General features: G+C 35.4%; 1 protein-coding gene across 3 annotated transcripts in view; it reads left to right on the plus strand.

Annotated features, from left to right (window-relative positions):
- Positions 1 to 21,930, plus strand: part of FSTL5 (follistatin like 5) — a 270,766-nt gene that overhangs the window by 224,526 nt on the left and 24,310 nt on the right. For 2 of the 3 annotated variants that reach the window (XM_058024913.1, XM_058024911.1), the window contains 5 exons: positions 935 to 961; positions 5,172 to 5,290; positions 11,873 to 12,022; positions 17,980 to 18,087; positions 19,627 to 19,751. In XM_058024913.1, the coding sequence (XP_057880896.1) occupies positions 935 to 961; positions 5,172 to 5,290; positions 11,873 to 12,022; positions 17,980 to 18,087; positions 19,627 to 19,751 (529 nt within the window). The remainder of the gene's footprint in view (positions 1 to 934; positions 962 to 5,171; positions 5,291 to 11,872; positions 12,023 to 17,979; positions 18,088 to 19,626; positions 19,752 to 21,930) is intronic. The other variant, XM_058024914.1, reaches the window with a different exon arrangement.

The following is a 21,930-nucleotide window of genomic DNA, read 5'->3' on the forward strand; positions in this document are numbered from 1 at the left end:
TTAGCTTTTGTGGGACTGTGTTTCAAAGAACCTCCCAATTGCATTATGTGTGTGTGTGATATGTGTGTTTTCTATGTTGTATTCCTCTCCTATGTTTAGGATTTTTTAAAATTTCATAAGTTCATTACTTTGCAATATGTGTTGGTTTTCAGTGAGGATGTTTTAAAAATTTGATTCTGTTGCATGCTGAGTTCTAAATACTAAAAGTTTGCAAGACTATATTTGTTTTCTTTTTTTTCCTCCCCAGACAGAAAGAGGCAATATTAGGATAATATAATTTCATTGGTCTCAAAGGTCTAAAATCCAATTATAAACAAGATGGCCAAATAAAATTTATGTTTTCAGGGGAAAATTCAACGTTAAAGTTTAGTTGCTTACCATGCCATCTTATAATTCCATTCTTGGTCTTCCAAAGAGAATGGTGCACATTATACAGCATGGCAATTTTGGTAGCATGGTTGAGCTACAGCCATACAGAAAAATATCCTGTGTATATTTTAATTTTTCATATCTCTCTCATAAATATGTTCTGAAATTATTCTCTTCAAAGTCCAGGGTTTAAAGGAAATCATGAAAATTGCATCACCTTTCATTAATATGTATCTTTTACAGGCATGAAAAGTGCACATGTTTTTTGTAATGGATTATAAACCACACTGCTGACAATGGTTAATGGTGTAATGGAGTTAGCTTGGAGGGGTTTAGTAGGAGTGATGGGGTTTACCTTGTCCTAAATAACTACTATGGCTAATCACAATTTAGTCACATGACATAGAGAACTGTTGTTAATTTACTGTTTCCAGTGGTTTACCTGCAAGAGTATTTTAGTGAATCAGAGGTTAAAACATTATAATTATTTCAGAATTGAAGTATCTTTCTTTTTTTCCCTTGTTCACTTGTATTTTCTGTTCTTTCTTTCTCTTACATGCTGCAGTTGCAAACATATTATGGCGAGAGCAAGGTACTAATGGAGATTACTTTTGTTCATATTTTCTGTAGTGTGATGAAATGCTCATCTGTTGTTTCTTGTGTATGTGTATCTGTGTTTTTTGTACTCTACAGTTACAGTAACTACCTACCCCCTTGCAACACTAAGGAATTTGACTGAAAAATATTAAAGTGGAAATGAATCCTATAAATGTTCATACTTTTGTGAACTGCTTTTCCTTTTTGGGAGAGAGAAGGAAATGAGTTGTTCGCAGTTTTGACAATTGTTTGAAGATACACAACGAGAAGCTCAGATTTAAAATGTAGACCTTTGATTGTTGTCATGGTAAAACTTCTAACCAGTCAGCCTATAGGCTGTTGAGATTGATTTTCTTCTATGAATCTCTCTTATTTGACAAAATTATAATCTTAAAAAGTTTAAAATTGACATACCTGTTGTTATGTAATTAAACTAAGCATTTTATTCTTATATTCAGGAAAGGTTTGTAAACAAATGTTGGGGGAAGGAATGGATGTTTGTGATGAACTGAAGGATAAACATAAATAAAGACACAATCAGGTGTTATTAACATAAAAATCATGGAAATACTTTTTACAAGCCAAAGATAGGTATTTATTTTCATCTATATTACATGATCTCAAAAATTATCCTCATATTCCAGAAAAATACCATAATCTAAGAGTTGTCATGAGTTCCCATTTTGTTGCTCTAAGTAGCCTGTTCTTCCATCTAAAGTTGCAATTTAAGAATTAAAACTTTTCAGTAGTAAGAAATTTTTTCAATTATTTCCATTGGAAGATTGATAATACAAGATAACAAGTGAATCAGGCTTTGCTGTAAATTCATGCTAGAAATGGTATTTCTGTATATTTTTAATTTTTTTAAAATTCATTTAAAGATTTAAAAATCTGACATTTCATTTGCCTATGTAGTAGCCTTTGGCATTCCCATTGTATTTATAAATATAAACTACTTTTATTTTTGATACCTGTTTTACCATTTGCTCTGCTGGTACAAGCAATAATTTCTGTGATTGTAGTGGAGCTCAGCTTTTATCCTCCTGCTCTATTGGCCTTGCAGATTACAAGTGATTAGAGTTTCATACAATTACACTGTTAATGATTAAACTGATATGCAACAAATTTGTACCAAATTCTCAAAAGTATGCAGTTCTCATCTCTTGTTGGGAAAGCATCAAGTATATTTTATCTCAAAACTGAAAAAATTATTAGTATCGCCTTGATTTTTTAATTTTTTGTCTTTTCAAGTCAATTTGTTGCTTTCAGTCATTAGAATGCACCTAGGAAAATTTAACTTCTGTGATAAAAAATACGAATTAAAAATAATAGCCTACCAGAGTCCTTATGGTAAAGACATTCAAATTTCTCTGTGACTAATGTGAAACTAATCAAAAAGAAAAGTATAGTACCAGATCTTGTGTCTCCTAGAGCAGGTACTCTCAATCTCTCTGCATAGAACTGCAGGCCAATTGTTGTGATTCCAATAAATACTGTTACTAATTACAACATTGGAAATATTTTACAAGAGAGCAATACCCTGAAGATGCCAATAAACATCACTACCAGCTTCTCTGGGCCATCCATACTCTGCCATTATCTGCTACCAAAGTATTAACACATAGGAGGGGAGGGATGGCTGATTAGTAGGACAATCAAGATCATGAAACCATACATGGGTCTTAATGCCTATAGATATATCTGTATCAAGTTCACAAAATCTTTATCAAAACCACTTGCATCAGAAAATCTTCAAAAAGGATTTTGAAGGTACATGTGTATTACAGTAATAATGTAATATATAAATAAATACAAATCTATTAGTATATATGCAAAAGAATCCCAACCACCACCATTAAAAAAAACAGTTAGCCAGTTTTAAGTATCAATTTAGTCTAAATAAAACAAATCTATTTATCTGTCGCTTCTGGCACTGCATTAAAAAAGTGCAGGATTTTATTTAGTGGGAGGAGGGTAGCAAAATTGAGTTAAAAAGGAACAGCTCCTGTAGTTCTGAAAAAGTGGCTTGCTGAGGGGATTAGATATTTATGCAGATTGGATATTTGTACAGGTACCTGTAGCCACTCACTCAAATGAAGAGTTTTGCATCATAATAAGTTGGAAAGGGGAATTAACTAATTGGATCCAGAGGTAAAGTTTTGTTATATGAATTGACTTCCTTAACTTGGTATTGAAATGGAAGAAGGACATTTCATACTCTATGTCCTTCACTGTTTTTGTAGAACAGTTTGATTAACATTATTATCCAGACTTTAGAAATAAAGCCCTAAAACTTTGGGCTGTTTATTAGTCATAAATAATACCTGTACATGTGAAATATTTCTTTGGAGTATTGGTACCTGAGGTGGAGGTTTAGGAGCCTGATTACCAAATGTCTGGGTCACCTGGGGCTGTCATCTGAGCTACTTCCTCACATTCTGGTATTGCTTATCCTGCTAATAGCCATAATACACTTCAGCCAGTGAAAGGATGGAGAAGGGAAAGCCCTGTTTTGTGCCCAGCCATGTTCACGTATTCATCCCCAAGGCGCAGTGTGCCAGTTGCTCAGCTATTGATCTCTACGCTGTGTTCATTGGTACAGGCAGCCTAACATCACTCAGGCTTATCTGCAAATTTCAGCTGTTCTTACATGATACAGTGTCAGGCATTCTCTGAAGAGAGACCTGAACGTGCTGTCTCGTACAGGCTGTGTGGTTTATCTGCACACAAGGCACACAGGTGCCCACTGGCCAGAGCGGCCTTATTGCCCTGAGTACACCCTGTGCTCTGAACAGACATGACTGGGGAGCTTTCCATGAACCTAAGCCTGCTTATATGATACACCTCATGCAGCATAGGCAATTTTCTCTCCCAATCGTTGCTAGCCTGTCAATAGATAGATTCAATATAAAGTGAGGAAAACCCTGCCTGGAGACTGTCTCTCTTTCTGGGAAAATTTGGCGAGAAATGGGAAATGATTCCACAAGATTTCTGAAACATAATCGAATGTGTTTGTTCTGGGAATAGCCTGACAACCTTCTAAATACTACAACCTTTAAAGAACTGTGTTAGCAATGTGATTCCTAATGGGGATTGGAAACTTTTGTGTACATGTGTACATAAATGCATATATACATACATACACAAACATTCATTCCCTGTACCCCCTCTTGATTTTCTTATTATTTTATTTTGTCTTAAGACCTGTTCTCTCTCTATTAACATTGGTTTTCCCTCAGAGTTTAGGATATGCAGAATTTCAGATTCGAGTTTCTTTTTCATGGGTTTGACTCCTCCATGTTCCTGTACCAAATATTGTTATGTCAAGTGAAAGCTTAGGTCCTGTGCTTAGGATGGATGCAGACTTTTACCATTGTAGCCAACAGTTTAGTTGTCAGAATGGTTATAGTTGATATATATGATTTTCTGAGTACTATGATTTTCTTCAAATAATTGTATGAATATGAGCTGATCATCCATTATAGCATCCACATAGCAAATCAACAACTGTTATCTTAATTGGCACACAGAAAACTAGTGAGACTGTCCTTTTCTGTGGTCGTGACCATAATCACAGATATTGTGAGACTTCGTGCTACAGATCTGGTTCCCACCTTCTGCACAAAACTTAGCATCATGTATTTCAGCAACATTGTGGAAGAAGGATTGAATAAGAAAAATTCTGTAAACACCTATGGCCCTTCAACCTTGGAATCAATGTCTGCCCAACTCTGTCTCTGTAATAAAATGAAATGGAAAATATTTTCTTTTCTGACAGAAATACAAAGTTTATAACAAAGACTCATGTCTTCTATTTTATGTTGTACACAAATTATATTGTCCTCCATCCCTAAGCAAAAGTAAAAAAAGCATACATAGAAAATTTATATTTATTTGATTTCAGTGTAGATGATTTCACAAGATCACTTTTGTTGCTGCAGCTGTCAAACTGTGTATTTCTAGATCTGTAGTAATTAACACACTGTCTTGCCAATGGGAAAAAAAACTATGTAAAATTCTAAATAATGTAACAGTTTTGTTTTAGTTTTACAACAAAAGATCCCATAGGTTTAGCTGTGTTACTATTATGCACATTAACAAACTGATCTCGTACCAAATTGTGATTAGGTTTTTAGTTCTAGACAAGGATTTTCTTTTTTGTCCTTATTTAATTTTATACATTTCAATGTGTTTTTGTCCCTAAGGTCTGGGAATTGGGAACATGTTTTATGTTTTTTATGAAGATGGCATCAAAGTAATACAACCAGTCGAATGTGAATTTCAGAGGCATATTAAGCCTAGTGAAAAACTCCTCGGTTTTCAGGCAAGTTGTCTTTAAAAATCTATTTGTAGTGTCTTCTCAGTTATAATTTTCTTTGCATACAACTTTATTACTAGTTCAGTGTCTTCTGCTTGATAAATTCAGCCGTGTCTTCTGAATGAATAAATAGCCTGTAATGGTGATCTCAAAATTTCTTGTGTTGACCTCTATTAAATTCAAGCTTTCAGTCCCTCTTTTCTGTTGAATATTCCCTGAATACTTTTGAAAACCTTTTCTTTCTTTGACTATCTTTCTCATTTCCCAGTTCTTTAACAGTTCTCTATTTCTGGATTTGTTGTTGATTTTTTTTTAGTTTCCACCAGCTTCCCACCTACAACCCACCAGTTTAAGTTCATCTTAATGAATCAGGGATTGGTTCTCTCTGTATTAAATATAGGATCTTTTGGGGAGTGGGGAAGTGTTAATGGTTTCTTGTTCTCCACTGGATGTTTGTCTGTATTAAACGTATGAGGCAAATCTCTGTCCTAGTAAGCACTCTCACAGCTTCCACTGAAGTTAGTAAAGATGATTGATGCTTTGGTTCCAACTAAAAATTCATATAAGTAGTTTCAATAACTTTACTGTTAACATATTTATAGCTGATTTTTCCAAATTCTTAGAATTTATGATATAGTTTCCCTGAGTAGGATGCATAAAAACACTAGTGTATTCTCCACTTCCATTTATTCTTGTGATGTTTTTCCTTTACTGCTAATCAAATTGCTAGCTGACATGATGCATGTTCCCACTGGAGCACTTGGTACTAGTCACTACATTAAGACTTACTCTATATGATATATCAGCTTTCAAAAATAGTAACTTTTTCTCATTTGGATCTGAATGAGTGACCTTGAAATACATACTAAGCATTGAGCTGTACACTTTGGGGTTTTTTTTTCTCTAATGTCTCAATGACAGCAGAACTAGAGCTGTCTCAATGGAATTTGCCTCTTCTGTTATCATTATTGATGTCAAAGGCTGCTGCGCTCAGCAACAAGATTTATTTTAGTGGGAATAATTATGCTTTGAAAAGCTAATCATACCTTGATTTGTGCTGCTTAAGTGAAATTAGATTGACACAGTCAAAAAATAAGCCAAAAAGCTTTTTTTTTCATGGCTGTTTAATTAAAAAGCTGATTATGTAAGAATTCTGTTAAAATTTTATTGATTTAAAGTGCAGTCTAGATTTTAAGAGTATTTTTATTGAAATCTGTCAATGATCAGGTTGAATAGGTAAAGTTTGTTTCCTTTTTGAACCTTTCAAACTTGAAGTAGCATAATAACTATATCTTCTTGGAGGGGGGAAAAAAAGGAAAAAAAGAAAAGCCCAGGAAAGTAGGCTATTTGATAACTTTAATTCTAAAGGTTTTTTTGAGAAATTAAAAAAAAATTCTTCTCCTTTGAAGAATATCATATGTTCCTCAAGCCTCTTTGGAAAGTCTGTTTCCTCTGAATAACAATAATAATAAAATAACCCAGTTCTGTCCCAGGATCAGATTTTTATCAGGTTCAGCATGTGATTGCTTAGTGGTAACAGCTCATGTCATAAATTGCTGGTTAGTAATTATCTTTGGCTCTGTCATATACTTTCACTAATCAGAGATGTTGGTAAGCATATCAAGAATATTTTGGTGTAGCTTTACATAGCTTTTCCCATTAGGGCACCTCCATGACTTAACTATTAACATATTAATAATAAAGGAATCATGTGCTTGCTTAAACCTCTCCCATTCCTCATTTCTTTACACTTCTCTGAATTAGCTGTTCAAATGATAAGTAAAACCACAGGAGAGTTTATTGCCAAACAGTCTCTAAAGCATAGGAACATTTCTAAATTCAGCAGTGCAGTTTAGATAGTAGAAAATGTCTGCATATTACACATGACGCACCATTGTTCCTCCACAGGTTTCCTGTTTGTCTGTCAGCAAACCTGAACTGAGCTTCTGTAAAAGAATGAGCTCAGGTGTTTCTACCCAATATTGCACTGTATTGTGAACAACACTGCAGTACTTATACATCTACATATTTAGGTATGCTAATTTTGCTAAAGGTAAATATATTTTCTCACTTGCTATATACTTAAGAACCCTTATCTAAATATTTAATTACCTCTTATGGAGCTGAGTGTCAATACAGCAAAACACTTTGGTCTGTATCTAGCATGGGAATCAATTGGAGTCGCTGTGTTTAAAGTGAAGCAAAAGATTTAGTGCTTTACTGGATTGTCATGGGTCACAGAAATTGTAAAGATCTCCTTCCCAGAAGGAGGTGGGTTTTTTTCTCCTCCAAGAAGATATACTTATTATCCTACTCCAGGTTTGAAAGGTTCCAAAAGAAAACAAATTTTACCTATTCATCCTGATTACTGACACATTTCAATAAAAATACTCTTAAAATCTTCACAGAAATTGTAAAGACCTCCTTCCTCTCCTTCCCAAAATCTCCTAAATTACTTGAATCTTCTTAAGTGCAAGTAGAAATTTATTAGTCTGATAGTGAAAAATCTAGATGCATAGGTACAGAAATAAACTGATTTCTATTTTCTGATACAGGTTGTTGTTAGACCAGCTTTGACAGCTGTTTGTTTGACCTGTTGTCAAATAGATTCTTAGCCATGGTTCAAGTAGTCTTTCACCTCATCATTCAAAAGTGCTTGGGACATTTTCCTCACTAACATTCAACTTCTGTTTATCCTCTGCAAATTAATATTATCCAAAGATTTAAATTCTAATTCTTATGCAAAAGTGTTTTTATTTTCCTTTCACAATGAATCCCAATTAGAATAATTATTTCCAGAGACTGGGAAAAAAGCAATTGAAACAGATGCCTTTTGGAGACTAATGAAAAAATCCTTTTGGCTTCAACATAAAGCTGATTTTCTGTTTATTACAAGAAGTAGCACATAATGGCCAAATTTCAATAAAATATGCCATCTCACATTTGAATATATGCTGGAGGTCAGAGAAAGATACTTCATTTCATTATAATTAATGTGACTACATGGCATACCAAAATTTCCACAGGAAATTAGATTGAAGCAGACTTTGTAGTCCACAGAAACTGCCTTGGTTTACACTCTCACAGCACAGAAAGTGTATTAAATGCTAGCCTTTGTTTGTAAAAAAAAAAAATTTAAAAAAATCCAGTCTGATTTTTAGTAAAGAATGTCAAGAAAACAATGATTTAATGTAGATGAGGTGATACATAAATTCATGAATTTAAACATGCACTGCTGCAACCTGTTGGTATCACCTTGCTGTTAGGCAGCCATAACATAGCTGGACATTTCATTACACTGCCTAAAGGTTTCACTCTCATCCTGTTAAAGCACTGAGGACCCTTTGCAGTGAGGGTAGGTTAATAAACACAGAATTTGCACATATAAATCTGCAAGTACATGATTCCTCTTGAGATTTTCTTGCCCCGGACTATCTTGAAAAAATTTCTCTAAGGATTTATTTTCCTCCATCTGCTGACTTGTTACAGAGCAAGTCACTTTTTGATTAAAAAGTCTGGGAGGAATACAACAATGAGGTAAATTAATGTTTTATCAGATGTTAACTTTTTTTTTTTCAGAGAGAATAAATTAGGAAAAAGTAAATTGCTCACATTTTAATTAGAAGAAGAAAATGGTGGGTTTATGCTTATATTTTAAGGAGAAATAATTTTAAGCAATTACCCAACCACTGGGGAAATTAATATGGAAACTCTGAATGACTGCCTGTAGTGTAAAAGAAGTCCAAAGTGTCTAATGAGATAAATTTTATGTTTTCAAAAGCAAGATTTCAGTTCTGTTGAAATAGCTTCTGATAAATGCAGATTTGAATAACTAGAAGAAGGAGAAGCAACCACATAAACCAGTTTACACTGGGAAAAACACTCTGTTTTGGATATATGAATTCTGGTGCATAATTTTCACTGTTACATTGAAAAAAAGATTTTTGCTTTTATTTTATGTTTTCAGTCTTTTCGGGCAAGGTGAAAACTGGCATTGGATTATGGAAATTTATGACAACTTGAAAAATATTTTAGAACCTCTCTTGTATATGTAGATGTGTATATGTGTGGTTGTGTGTATATATATACATATGTATATATATAAGACTATATTGGCACTGGTCTTACAGTGAAAAAATCTTTAAAAATACTCTTCTGAGTATTTTAGACTCGGATTCAGGAAAATGTAAAAGGCAGTTTCTCATCTCTGGATATAGCTCTAAGTGCTTAAGTTAAAGTATTTTGCTATTCTGCTATACATCCCACAAGGGGAGGTGGAATCAGAGAAATCGTTTACACTAATCTATATGATGCCATGGGACAGAAAGACAGATTCCTTCAGCATAATTTTTGAATAAGATATTGAATATGTCCTTGTAGAATTCAGTCCCAGAAACTCATGAAAATTAATGTGAGTCCCAGAGAGACGAATGAAAATAACGTATCTGTGTAGATTTGTTGCAAACATTTGTGGATTCATTGTTTGAAGGTGCTCACTCTGAGGAATAAGAGGATGGTGTAGAACAATCTAGATGTAATTATCTGTTTAGATAAAACATGAAAGTAAGACAGGGTATATTTAGAATAAATATAAAAAATAATGAGATCAGTGAAACAACCTTCCATTTGAAGTGACAGTTACCCAGAAGGCAAATGACAATAGATTACTGATATGATGATTGCACATCATATTAGAGACATACTTGCATATGTTGACTTTGTGCAACAATGAAAAGCATTTAGCTACTTTTAAGAATGAAAATCCCATTTGTCCCATGCCTGTCATTCCTTAAAAAATCAAATTTTTCACTTCTCCCTTTGATCTTCGTGGCTTTTTATCAGCATGAACTAAATCTTTCTTGTTACTTATTTCTAACTTCTCCTGAAGTTCCTGATGGTGTGCTATTGTACAGTACCTGAGTTTAGTGACCTTTCCTTATCATGTGATTCCTGAAACACCTTCCCTTTGCTGAGGTTTAGGAGCCATGTAAAAGCAAGCAGTGGCTTTCAATCTTCTGCAAAGAAACTCTCTTTTTTAAAGCTGTAAATTGATTTATTTCTTCTTTTGACATATAAAGATTGAGTGTATTTTCGAAAATGTAGAGGCACAGCAGGCAAAGAATGTTGATGATACAGAAAAGGAAGTCTTGAAATGCATCATCCTCTTGAAGAGCATTGCTTGGTGCCAGAGATGGTGTTGTGCCACATAATGTTTCCTGTGCCTTTTAAAGGCGTTTGATGCTTAGAAACAGAATTCTTGTTTAAGAGCTCATCATATCTTGCTGCTCATTCTACATTGAGTCATTATCTGCTGACATATCATAATTATTTTCACAGCGGCCAGTTATGATGTATCAGGCAGAGCATTCTAAATTAGGAATAAGCAGCAGATAAGTGGCAAAAAGAAATAATACTTTTGATTTGGTAAAATTGTCCCTTGTGATGCAAAGAATTTAAAATAAGAGGCAAAAGGAGAAAAGGTCAGAAAAATGAAAGCACTTGATATATCCTGTACTTTTCCAAGTAGAGTGTTTTTCAGGTCCATATTTTCAAATAATTATAATGTCCACTATAGGAAAGAAACCATGCTATTTCATAAATTAAATTTTCACATTTGACCAAGTAACCTTTAATTTTGATAAAACCAAGCTTTTTCTGGGAGAAAGTATTTGCAAATAGGGTAGTTAAATACATGATGATTTGCCGTCTATTTCCACAAATCAGGAACAGTGAGCATGCAAACTCCAGTTAGCTATTTTGACTGAGAATGTATAGTTATATGTATTATGAAATATCAGTTCACTGAAGTGAACAGATTTTATTTTTTTCAAATTCATCCTTTTGCAGGAATGGAAGGGCATAAAGGGAAGGTAGTAAGAAGATATTTGGTATTTATTTGGTTTAACACTAGTAAGATAGGCCATGAGGATGTCTTATGGCAGAGGTTGCCGCACTTCTTGATCTTTAAAGCAACCTATCAGTACTCCAGGTGACCAAAACAGCTGATCCCTCTGGCTGCTGCTTTGCCCCTTTGCCGTGTGACAATCAGCACCACACCACTCCCCTTTCCCTTCACATGCCCACGATCACCTCCCCAGTCAGGTATTCCCTGGCTCGCTGCTGTGCTCAGCTGCAGGGTGAGCCGTGCCTGCCCTGCATCCCTCTGCAGGGCACCCTGGTGCTGCTCGGGTGGGAGCTGCCAGCTCCTGCAGGAACACACTGTTTGTCTGGTGTGGTTTGCTGGTTTTAAGGTCTCCTGCCCCTTGCTTGCTTTATTTCTACGTGATTTTTTTTTTTTCCAAATTGGTTTCTTTCTCAGGTCAACAGTACTTCTTGAATTTCTAGAAAACATCCCAAAATCTGGTGTATGAATTACTTTATAGTGCTTGTGAGTGAGTTGTGGTGCTTACAGATGCAGTTTGGCTAACATGAGTTTATGTCCTAGTGTCAACTCTCCTTTTTCCTTCCCTGCATTTTCTGATGTTTTATTTTACAGTTAAAAAAGAAGAAAATGAGTATGATTTGTCTCTCTATTACATTGTTGACTGTGTTGATTCTTATACTTTTCCTGTTTGTATTGAATTATAGGATGAAGTTTGTCCCAAAGCAGATGGTGATCCTGTTCAGCGGTGTGTTTGGGCAACTGCTGTTAATGTAAAAGACAAATTCATTTACGTGACCCAGCCCACACTTGACAGAGTTCTCATTGTTGATGTGCAGTCTCAGAAAGTTGTACAGGTATTTATTTCTATTTTTTTAAGTTACTATTTAATTTAGACAATAAAATTTAAGACTTTCCTTCATATTTCAGAGACAGAAATACAGTTATCTTGAGAGTAAACTCATTATTTGGAAAAAACTCATTATTTGGAAAAAAGTTCCAAATAATGAGTAAACTCATTATTTGGAATGTTGAAACCTACTTTCAGCATTCAGCTGCAGTATCTGTTTAGCAACTGTTCTTCTCAATAGACAATTGTAAGGAAGATAACACGAAAATAGCTCTTTGAAGTATTTGAGTAGTTGAGAAAATGAGTTCTTTAGGAAGTTTCTGACTGGAAGTTCTTTTCACTGTAAAATGATGATTGGCTAAAATAGAGTCTCATCACAAGGATATGTCTATCAGTTTTGACAGAAAGGTCAGGGTTGGCTACAAAAGGTGGAGGACTGCTACTCTGTCACTGTTACTCTGCTTTTAGACAGAGAAATTACAAAAACAATAAAAATAAACACCACTTTTAGCTAAGACCAGAGACTTTGAATTCAAACTTCTCTACTTCTCTTTCTTAGTCTCTGGGATTCTGGAGTATCTGCTTGGTGGATAATTATTGAGTAAAAAAGAGAAATCAATGTTATGCCACAGTGATTAATACAGTCACAGAGTTTGAGCAAAACCAGGTGTGGTGTGTTGACCCTGTCTGGAGGCCAGATAGCACCAAAGCCACTCCACCACTCCTCTCCCCAGCTGGACAGACCAAGAAAAGGTTTTTGGGTTGAGATAAGGGAAGGGAAAAATCATTCACCAATTACCATCACAGGCAAAACAGACTTGACTTTGACAATAAATTCAGCTCATTTGCCTACCAAAACCTAAGCAGGATAATGGATAGTGTAACAAATCCTAAACACCTGTCCCCCAGCGCTCCCTCCTTCCTGGGCTTAGTTTTATTCCTGACTCTCTGCCTCCTCCCCTCCCAGCAGTGAAGGAGATGAGGAATGGGGGGTCAGTTTGTCACATGTAATTTCTGCTGCTGCTTCTTCCTCCGAGAGAGCAGTTCCTCTTTTCCCTGCTCCCTCCTGGGGCCATTCCCATGCGAGACCGTCTTCCATGAACTTGTCCAGTGTGAGTCTTCCCCATGGGCTTCAGTTCTTCACAAGCTGCTCCAGTGGGGGTCTCTTTCCATGGGATAAAGTCCTTCAGGAACAGATTGCTCCGGGTTGGGTCCCCTATGAGGCCACAAGTCCTGCCAGGAGCCTGCTCCAGTATAGGCTTCCCATGGAATCAGAGCCTCCTTTAGGCATTCAGCTGCTCCAGTGGGGTCCTCCAGGGGCTGCAGGTGGATCTCTCCTCCACCCAGACCTCCGTGGGCTGCAGGGGCACACTTGCTTCACTGTGGTCTTCACCACAGGCTGCGAGGGAATCTCTGCTGGCTCACCTCAAGCATCTCCTGCCCCTCCTTCTCCACTGACCTGGGCACCTGTGGCGCTGTTCCTCTGACGTGTTCCCACTCTTCTCTCATCTGGTTGCAAGCACAGTAGCACTTTTATGTGACTCAGAGGTTATCCCAGAGGTTTTACCCCACCACTGATGCACTGGATATTGGCCAGCAGCGGGTCTGTGCTGGCACAGGCTCTGTCAGGCATCTTCTTACAGAAGCCACCCATATAGCTTCCCCCTGCTACCAAAAGCTTGTCACACAAACCCTGAGGTACAAGGCAGTGCTCATAGTCTTATTTATATTATATCAATATCATCATATTTATAGGAAACAGGTGTCCTTTAGTAAATAAAACATTGATTTTTTTTTTTTTAAATTAGAAACCTAATTAAATTGTTAATAAAAAACCACACTTAAATAGAGCTTTTCTTCATGCCTTTTGGTTTTCACACTGATAAGTGAATGAAAAATCTTTAAAGTATAGATTATATGTTAGGCTCCAGGGAGACAGTATTGTGTCCTTAATGGGGACTTATAGGGAAGTTTGAGACAGATTTATTAATAGGGACAGTGGCAATAGGCGAGGGGTAATGGTTTTAAACTAAAATAAAAAAAAGGTGGATGCCGACTAGATATAATGAAGACTTTTTTACAATGAGGTTTGCAAAACACTGTCAGAGGTTGCCCAGAGAAGTGGTGCAAGCCCCATCCCTGGAAACCTGCAAAGTCAGTTTAGATGGGGCTCTGAGCAAACTGATCTAGTTGAAGATGTCCCTGCTCACTAGAGGTTTTGGACTAGATGACTTTTAAAAGTCCCTTCCGGCTCAAACTATTCCATCATGTAAGTGTACACATGTATTCTGTACAGGCTTATAAAATTTAAAAATAAATAACAAAATTGCATTTATAAAATTGCATGACTTACAAAAATGATTGTAATACTTTTGCATACTTGAAACACTTGCTTTCTGAATTCTGTGTCAGCTGACTCAGATATGGCTTCCTCAAAACTTGAACTATCCAAATGGCGTCAAGGACTTGTAAAATATTTTATTCAATAAGTTAATAATAAAAAGGGGGGGATTTTTTACTTAAATTTACCTTTGCATATTAAAATAGAGATAAAATGAGTGGGTAATGAATTTTTTTTTCCAAAAACTATACTTTTTTACAACCAGTTTGATATATTACTTCAGGGAGACAGAGTAAAAACCCGCAACCTCAACACAGTCCACAAATTTGAAGGAGTGGAATATCTGGCAATGCTTTCCCTGGTCTTTGACTGACATTCAGGTGTCAGCTTCCTTTTCTCCACAGGAGGGATGAAATATCAATATAATTGCATTTATTAGCATTTAGACTTCAGTGTCAAAAGCACATGGTTCCTCTTGAGCTCACTGAAAATAGGTTTTAATTTAGTCTTTATAAAATATGTTCATTGCTAGGCTCTTCTAATTTGTCTTTAGTTACATTATTTATTGTTTTAAATATGTAAAAATATATATCACTTTACCATTAAAAATTGCAGAGATACTTACTGCAAAGGTATATGTTAATTAAAAAGTAAAATTCAGTAAATTAACCACTAATTAAAAGTTCAGCCCTTCACAAGAATTGTGTGTAAAAAAATTGTACAGTTTTTGAATGGCATTAGATTGTTCTATCAAAAAAATATTCTAGTTTCTGTAATGAGCTGAAAAGCAGACATACAGAATGCCTAAGTGTAGAAAAGAGCTTTATGCACTAAGTCTGTGCTACTTAGCAAGTATATTGAGCTAAAACCAGGACACTCCAGAAGCTTTCATGTTATTCTGGTGGAAAAAAAACACTTTCAGAGGAATTTTATTTTGAGAGCTAGAATAGCATTGCTTTTCCCCTAATTTAATAATATCAACATTATGAACTAAGGAAAGTATAGAATTAAATTTACTCCAACTGTGGAAAACTTTTGCTGGAATGGAAGCCTTGTTTTGATGGTTCTAATCATAATAAATTATTTTTCCATTTCACAGTTCTTAACAAAGATTTTTGGTGAGACAATAAAGTAAAAACACTTGATTCACGGGTGGGTTTTAGAATTGAAGTGAGGCTAATTTGGAATTTAGTAACAAGTCAAGAGATATTTGTTTAGCATTTCTTAAAACAAGCATGGCTCTGTCTTCTTGTCTTTTAAAAGCAAGCATTTATTTTCTAGCTTTATTTTCTGCAAGCAGGAACAATGTTCTAACCATTAAATGTTGCTCTATTCATGTGATATACACTTACAAAAACACTTTTACAAACAGGAAGCACAGAAGGGAATTTAGTTTTCCAGATCAGTCTATTTTCATTACTTAAGAGTACTGCCTAGCACAGAGTAAAATAAAGATTGAATTCATTATTTGAAAATAGAAACTCAGCCCAGAAATGTTCAGAAATGAGAGCATTTTTCTTGTTAGACTGCCTTTTTCGTGAAGATGATGTTAAAACAGAGGATATAATTTTCATACATGTCCATGTGCATGTAACTATTTCTAGTCTACATCTTAATAAGAAAGATGTCTAATAAGAAACTCTACATTCTTAATAAGAAGCCACCTTGCAAAAAAGCGCATAGGCTAGTGGGAATAAATGTGGAGATAATTTCATGTTTTGAAAGCAAGAGAATTCTAATGAAACTCCCATTACTGTGCAAAATCCCTAAAGAAAATTAAAAATTTATTTGAAAGGACTTTAAGTCATGTAGCAAGGCTGTTTTCTGTGTAAAAATAATGTTTATTTGGTTTTGCTCATTACAATGTTTTCTCTGAAGTACTACTCTACCTGTTATTCCTTTCTACTATGAAAGTTAATGTAAAAGGTGTGCACATATGTGACAGCTAGATTTGAGGATGATTTATTTTTATGGCAGGTAAATTTCTCAAAGTGCTTTAGAGGATTCTGTAGCAGAATAAATTGAAATGTATTGGAAACATAGGTGTTGTATCTTTAGAGATATATATAAAAGGAAATTTTTTGCCTTATCCGGGTAATTCTCATTCTAAAGTCAAGGGAAGCATTTGCTTTCATTTTTAAATTCTTGAAAGCAGGAATTGTGCAGGACTGCATAGCAGCACACCGCTAAGTGGGATGACCTAGAGGCTGAAGTAGACAGAGTCATCGTCCTTCCTTCCTCAGCGTGCTGCTGGCAGATCAGCCTGCTCAGCTAGAGACAGCTGTGAAAGTCTGAGATGCTCAGCTCCTTTTTGCTGCTGGCTTCCCTCTGGGCAGCCGTGCTGCCTGTGCCTGACCCTGCAGCATCTCCTCCTCCTGGCCGTGCCACGACCCCAGCTCTGAGCGCAGCTGGCAGAGCATGTATGGGTCACACCTTTGGCTGGGGAAGCCAAAAGGAAATTTGACATGCTTTGACAAATTAGCTATACAGCAGTTCAAGTGTTATTTTAAACAACTTGTTTTCTAGCATGTAGCAGAAAGAAGTTATCAAACACAAGTGACCTTTTTCGAGGGGTAACTTGTGATTTTAAATGAGCCAGTGAGCAACCTGGCTTCATTTTCCATTTTCAAAAGGAAAAACAAATTCTGCTTAGATGAAGTGGTCGCTTGCAACACCTCAGGAGTACAGTTAAGTATCATCAGCAGTCTCAGCCAGCCATTAGTGCATTATCTTGAGGATCTACATCATTAGTTTAAATTAGGTTCACTTAATTAGCCAGCTGGTACTCTCCTTGACACACTGATAAACAAGCTGTGCTTCACAGTTCCATAATGGTAAGACTAAAAAACAATTTCCACCTCTTTTTTCCTTCTTAAATGATGAAAATAAAAAAGTAATCCCCCCCTTGTTTAGCCTGTGTATAACATCTCTTAATCAACTACACTGTTCTCCCATTTAATACCTCTGAATCCTTCAGTTTTTGTAACAAAGGAAGTTTAGAGCTCAGCTGTTTAACAGGTTCATGGTCTCAAGTGACAGTGCTTAAAGTTGTAGGGAAACCACTTCAGTTCTGATCACAGGTCTATGAAAAGTAGCAACTGTAATTGGAAAACATATGAAAACAATCCTTCCTGCTTCAACAAAATATACACGTTTTAACAGATAGGAAGTTTTGGGTGCAGCAACATCATGTTGATTTTTTTTGCAGTAACATCTTCCATTAATTCCAGTATGTGGCTTGTGAATACTCTTCCCTTTTTAACCATTTTTCAGTAAATGGTGTAGTTTTTCAACCAATATATGTAAAGTGAGAGTGATGGCAGGGAAGGAAAACAAATAGTTTTGTACTTGATTAAAAACCTTTTTTTCAATATCTTAAAGGCTTCAGTATTGTGTAGATTTGATACCAAGTGTTAGAGTACATAATAAATAAAAAACGCATTTTCAGCAATTCAGTAACTCTGAATTAATCAGAGGGCTGTTTCAAGAATTGACAACATAATTCCTAAATACAGTCTGAAAGTGTCTGAAAATGTATATCTACTCATCCTTTTCATTCAAGCATATATATTATGTTTCCTTTGAAAATGTGACAAAGGATTTATTTTTTTGTTCTATTTCAGGCAGTGAGCACAGATCCTGTTCCCGTGAAGCTACACTATGATAAATCGCATGATCAAGTCTGGGTGCTGAGCTGGGGAAACATGGAAAAGAATTCTCCAACTTTGCAGGTGAGGTGATCACAATGATTATGTGTGAGGAAATACAGACAGGCTGAACCTTTGTGTAATTGCAGTGTGTTGCATATTTTCCTTTAGGCGCTATTGCCATGACCCCAGCAAGGCAGAGAAATTATTTTAGGTAACCAGAAAACAAGCCAAACAACCGACCTCACAAAAAGTTAATCATCATTTTCAAGACCCTTAGTCTGAACTGGCAAATTGATAGAAGGATAAGGAATGCAGCTGAAAACAGCAGCATGTTCTGTACTACCAGTCTTTTGAGAGCAAACTGTTGCTGTTCATGATATTTTTGTCCCTAATTAGAGGATAAACTAGACTTTAGACATACTTCCTTTTCATTAAAGTCTTATTGATGTTCTGGACATGTCAAGCTCTGTCTTTATTGGTTTTTTTTCACATGAAAGATATTAAAAATCTTGATTTTTCCCATGCTTTGGAGCAGTGACAAACCTAGGACAGTTGTTGAAGTAACATCTCAGGAAGCTGTACTTACTTTTCTACTTTTTTATTAATTTCTGTTCCTTAGTTATAGCAATCCCCTGAGACTATGATGATCAGCCTTATATCATAACTTAAAAATTCATTTTGCTTCTAATTTGTTTTCCTTTTCTTCAGAAGTTCATTAAATCCTTATGTATTTAATATATACTTATATATAAGAAAAATAATAAGAGAAATTTTAAAAGCAAAATTAGTAACATTTGAAATCACCTTTTCAACACCTACAGACCCTTAATAACTTTGAGTGTGCAAGGTAATCTGTGGAAGTTTAGTAACCACTCCTCCCCAGTACTGATAATTTTTTGAGTCAGTCTTATTATATTTTAAAGTGGCTGATCATCCTCACCCTCATTTTTAATTAAAGTATACAAAGTAGATTGTCTCCTTTTCGAAAAAAAAAAAAATCCACGCTTAAATGCATATATGTGAACAGCATAGTGGCTATTATATGGAATTGTCTTTTACTCATGCATAAACATTTGCTTCAGAGAAGGTCCAGGATTTTGGGATTTGAATGAAATTGGTTCATAACAATTTAAGGAGTATTTAAACTCAGTTCAGCTTGCTCTTCTGAAATATGTCTGTGCTATGTTGAATTATCTCATGATTGATGACAATTGGGAGTGTGCATAGCCATATGTTCCAGTGGCTTTGTTGATAGCATCTTTTCACTCTGGCTGAAGTGCTTAAAAATTTAATCTCACTCTAAGATCTAGTGTAAGTAAAAAGATAAACAAAAACCTTAGTTTAAGCTAAGAACTATAAAGGGCTTTAGTAATGTAAATTGATAAATATGGATTCAGGACTGATAAAAAAAGATGAAGGGGGAAAAATAAGTATGAAGACTAAGTGTTTCAGTATGTAACAGTTCTCTGAAATCTGTAACTATTATTTGCACTCCTTTTCTTGGTAACGTGGAAAAGACGACACAAGAGAATACAGAGGCAATACTGTATTTATTCATTTGGTTTGCAATTTGATTTTGAAAGAATGCTTGTCTAGTTTATGCTGATGTTATTTGTGCAGGTGATAACCCAAGCCAGTGGGAGCGTTTCCCATCACACCATCCATACCCAGCCCGTGGGGAAGCAGTTTGACAGAGTGGATGACTTTTTCATTCCAGCCACAACCCTTATCATTACCCACGTGCGGTAAGTCTGTCTGAATGTGGGGGGTGTTGGGTTGTCTTTGTGCTCATCCCAAGAACAGGTTCTGGCTGTGACAGAACTGAAAACTTTGATCAGCTGGAGTTTAAAAGACGTATGGAACACAGAAAGAGAGGCTGAGGAAAACAGGACAACACTTAACACAGGCATAAAGCAGAACTCTCCCCAAGACCTCTTAGAGGAAAATCTATTTTTCTTCCTCAAAATACACTAGTAAGAGTGTGATATATAATTTTCTTTCCATGATTTTTTTTCTCTGTAACATTTCTACCTCTAGGTATTGAATAATTCTGCAATCTAGGATTTTTTCATCTGAGTATTGCATTAATGTGTATTAGTAGTTTGTATGTTTAGAACTTCTAAGATTTTTGCAATCTGATGTAAACCATTTTGCCTCAAAACAGCTCTGCCAACAATTATCCATTATTTATTCTAATATGCCAAGTTTCTATACGAATATCTTCATTAGATAATCTTGACTGTCATCATTCTGTTCTAGCACAATTCTAAAATTACAGATGTAAATTTCTGATGGTAGTGAGTGCTATTCTTTTAAATGTGAAAGCATGCAATTTAGTATGATTTTACAGTTGATTTTATAATTCACTCTGTATGTGCCTGGGATGAATCTAGTCTTCTGTATCAAGGAACATTTGACTTCTTCTAAAGACATTGTTGACGAGAGATATTTTTTATATTTCCTACAAAACTCTAAACTAACAAGTAAGTTAGCAATCAGCCCTATTTAATTTAAAAAGAAATTATAGATAGATGTATAGATTAATATATCTGAATAATAAATTGACTCTAAGTACCGTAATTACTATTTTTCTTGAACTGAGAAGGCAAATTCCTGTTGTCTCCCTGAAGTAATCTGCAGTCCTCACATTCAGCCTTAGAAAGACATTAAATATTTCTGCAGTATTTGGAACAGATATGTGTTGTGAGGACAAAAGTTACTGTTTCATAAACTAGCAGGTACTAGAGGTACTGCCCAAACAGTACTGACATTAAGATACTTTGATGTTCAAGTAAATAGGAAAATAAAACCATGGATAGGGATAGACACAATACTAGGAGGGGAATCAGGACTGGGAAAAGAAAAACAGGGCCAGTCCAAAGCTAGTGTTGGGTTTGCCTCGTCTAACTCAAACCATTTTACGTTGATATTTTGCCCAAATAGGTCAAGTAGGCTTTTCCTGCTTTGCATGTTACCTTCAGCTGCTGAGTAATTTCACATCTCCTGTATGCAACTCAACAGAAAATAGAATGAAAGAATAAAAGAAAACACACAAGAATAAAAAAGGGATATGAAATCAATTGAACACTGAAAGAATAAAATCTGATAAGTGCCTGCCAATATATAGTAAATATGTACATCAATTCAGGCCTAGTAAAGTTTTTTTGTTTGTTTATTTTTTGGTTGGTTTTGTTTTTGTTTGTTTGTTTTCCTTTTCCTTAATATTTATATGCCAGATAAAATTACCAAGATTGCCAAAATGCCAAAAGAAAATTCCTGGTATGGCAAAAAAGACTGCGGTAGTTTGTCCACTGCTAAATCCATAGATTTGGAGGCTTTAATGAACAAAATAAATCTGCTTTTATCAAATAATGAGCTCAAGGGAAATGCTGTTAATTCTGAGTACCTTTTCTAAAAAGAAAATTTAAAAAACACTATGTAGACAAATACAGTGCTTTTCTTTCAATGTATGCTTCAAGAGCTGTTTATGTTAATCACTTGTTGAAGAATTTGTCTCCCATAACATCTGGCCTGCAAGTACCTTGCTTTTTTTGTTTAAATTAGAATGCAGTATATGAACATTGTTACAGGAAAGATTTAAAATTAACTGTATTCATCAAATTAGTAGCGATGTAGAAAATCCCAGTCTATTAAAGGTAATATGACCAGTCAACAAAAAAACCCCACTCAATCACAGCATGTGTTTCTTAAGGCTGTTAGTAGGCAGCAAACATAAAGCTTGAGTTTATTATTCTTGGGAGTGTATAACAACCAGGGGAGCAATTTATGAGTATGAATTGCAAAAAAACAGCTAAGAGGGAAATAAGCCCACTGGCTAAGTTGACTGGTGTAGTTGATTGCCCAAGGGCCCTATTTACTCTTTGTCAGAAATCAGCTCCCTTTGGCCATGCAACACCAGCCCCT

The sequence above is a fragment of the Melospiza georgiana genome, chromosome 5, assembly GCF_028018845.1.
Source record: "Melospiza georgiana isolate bMelGeo1 chromosome 5, bMelGeo1.pri, whole genome shotgun sequence".
NCBI classification, from domain to species: Eukaryota; Metazoa; Chordata; class Aves; order Passeriformes; family Passerellidae; genus Melospiza; species Melospiza georgiana.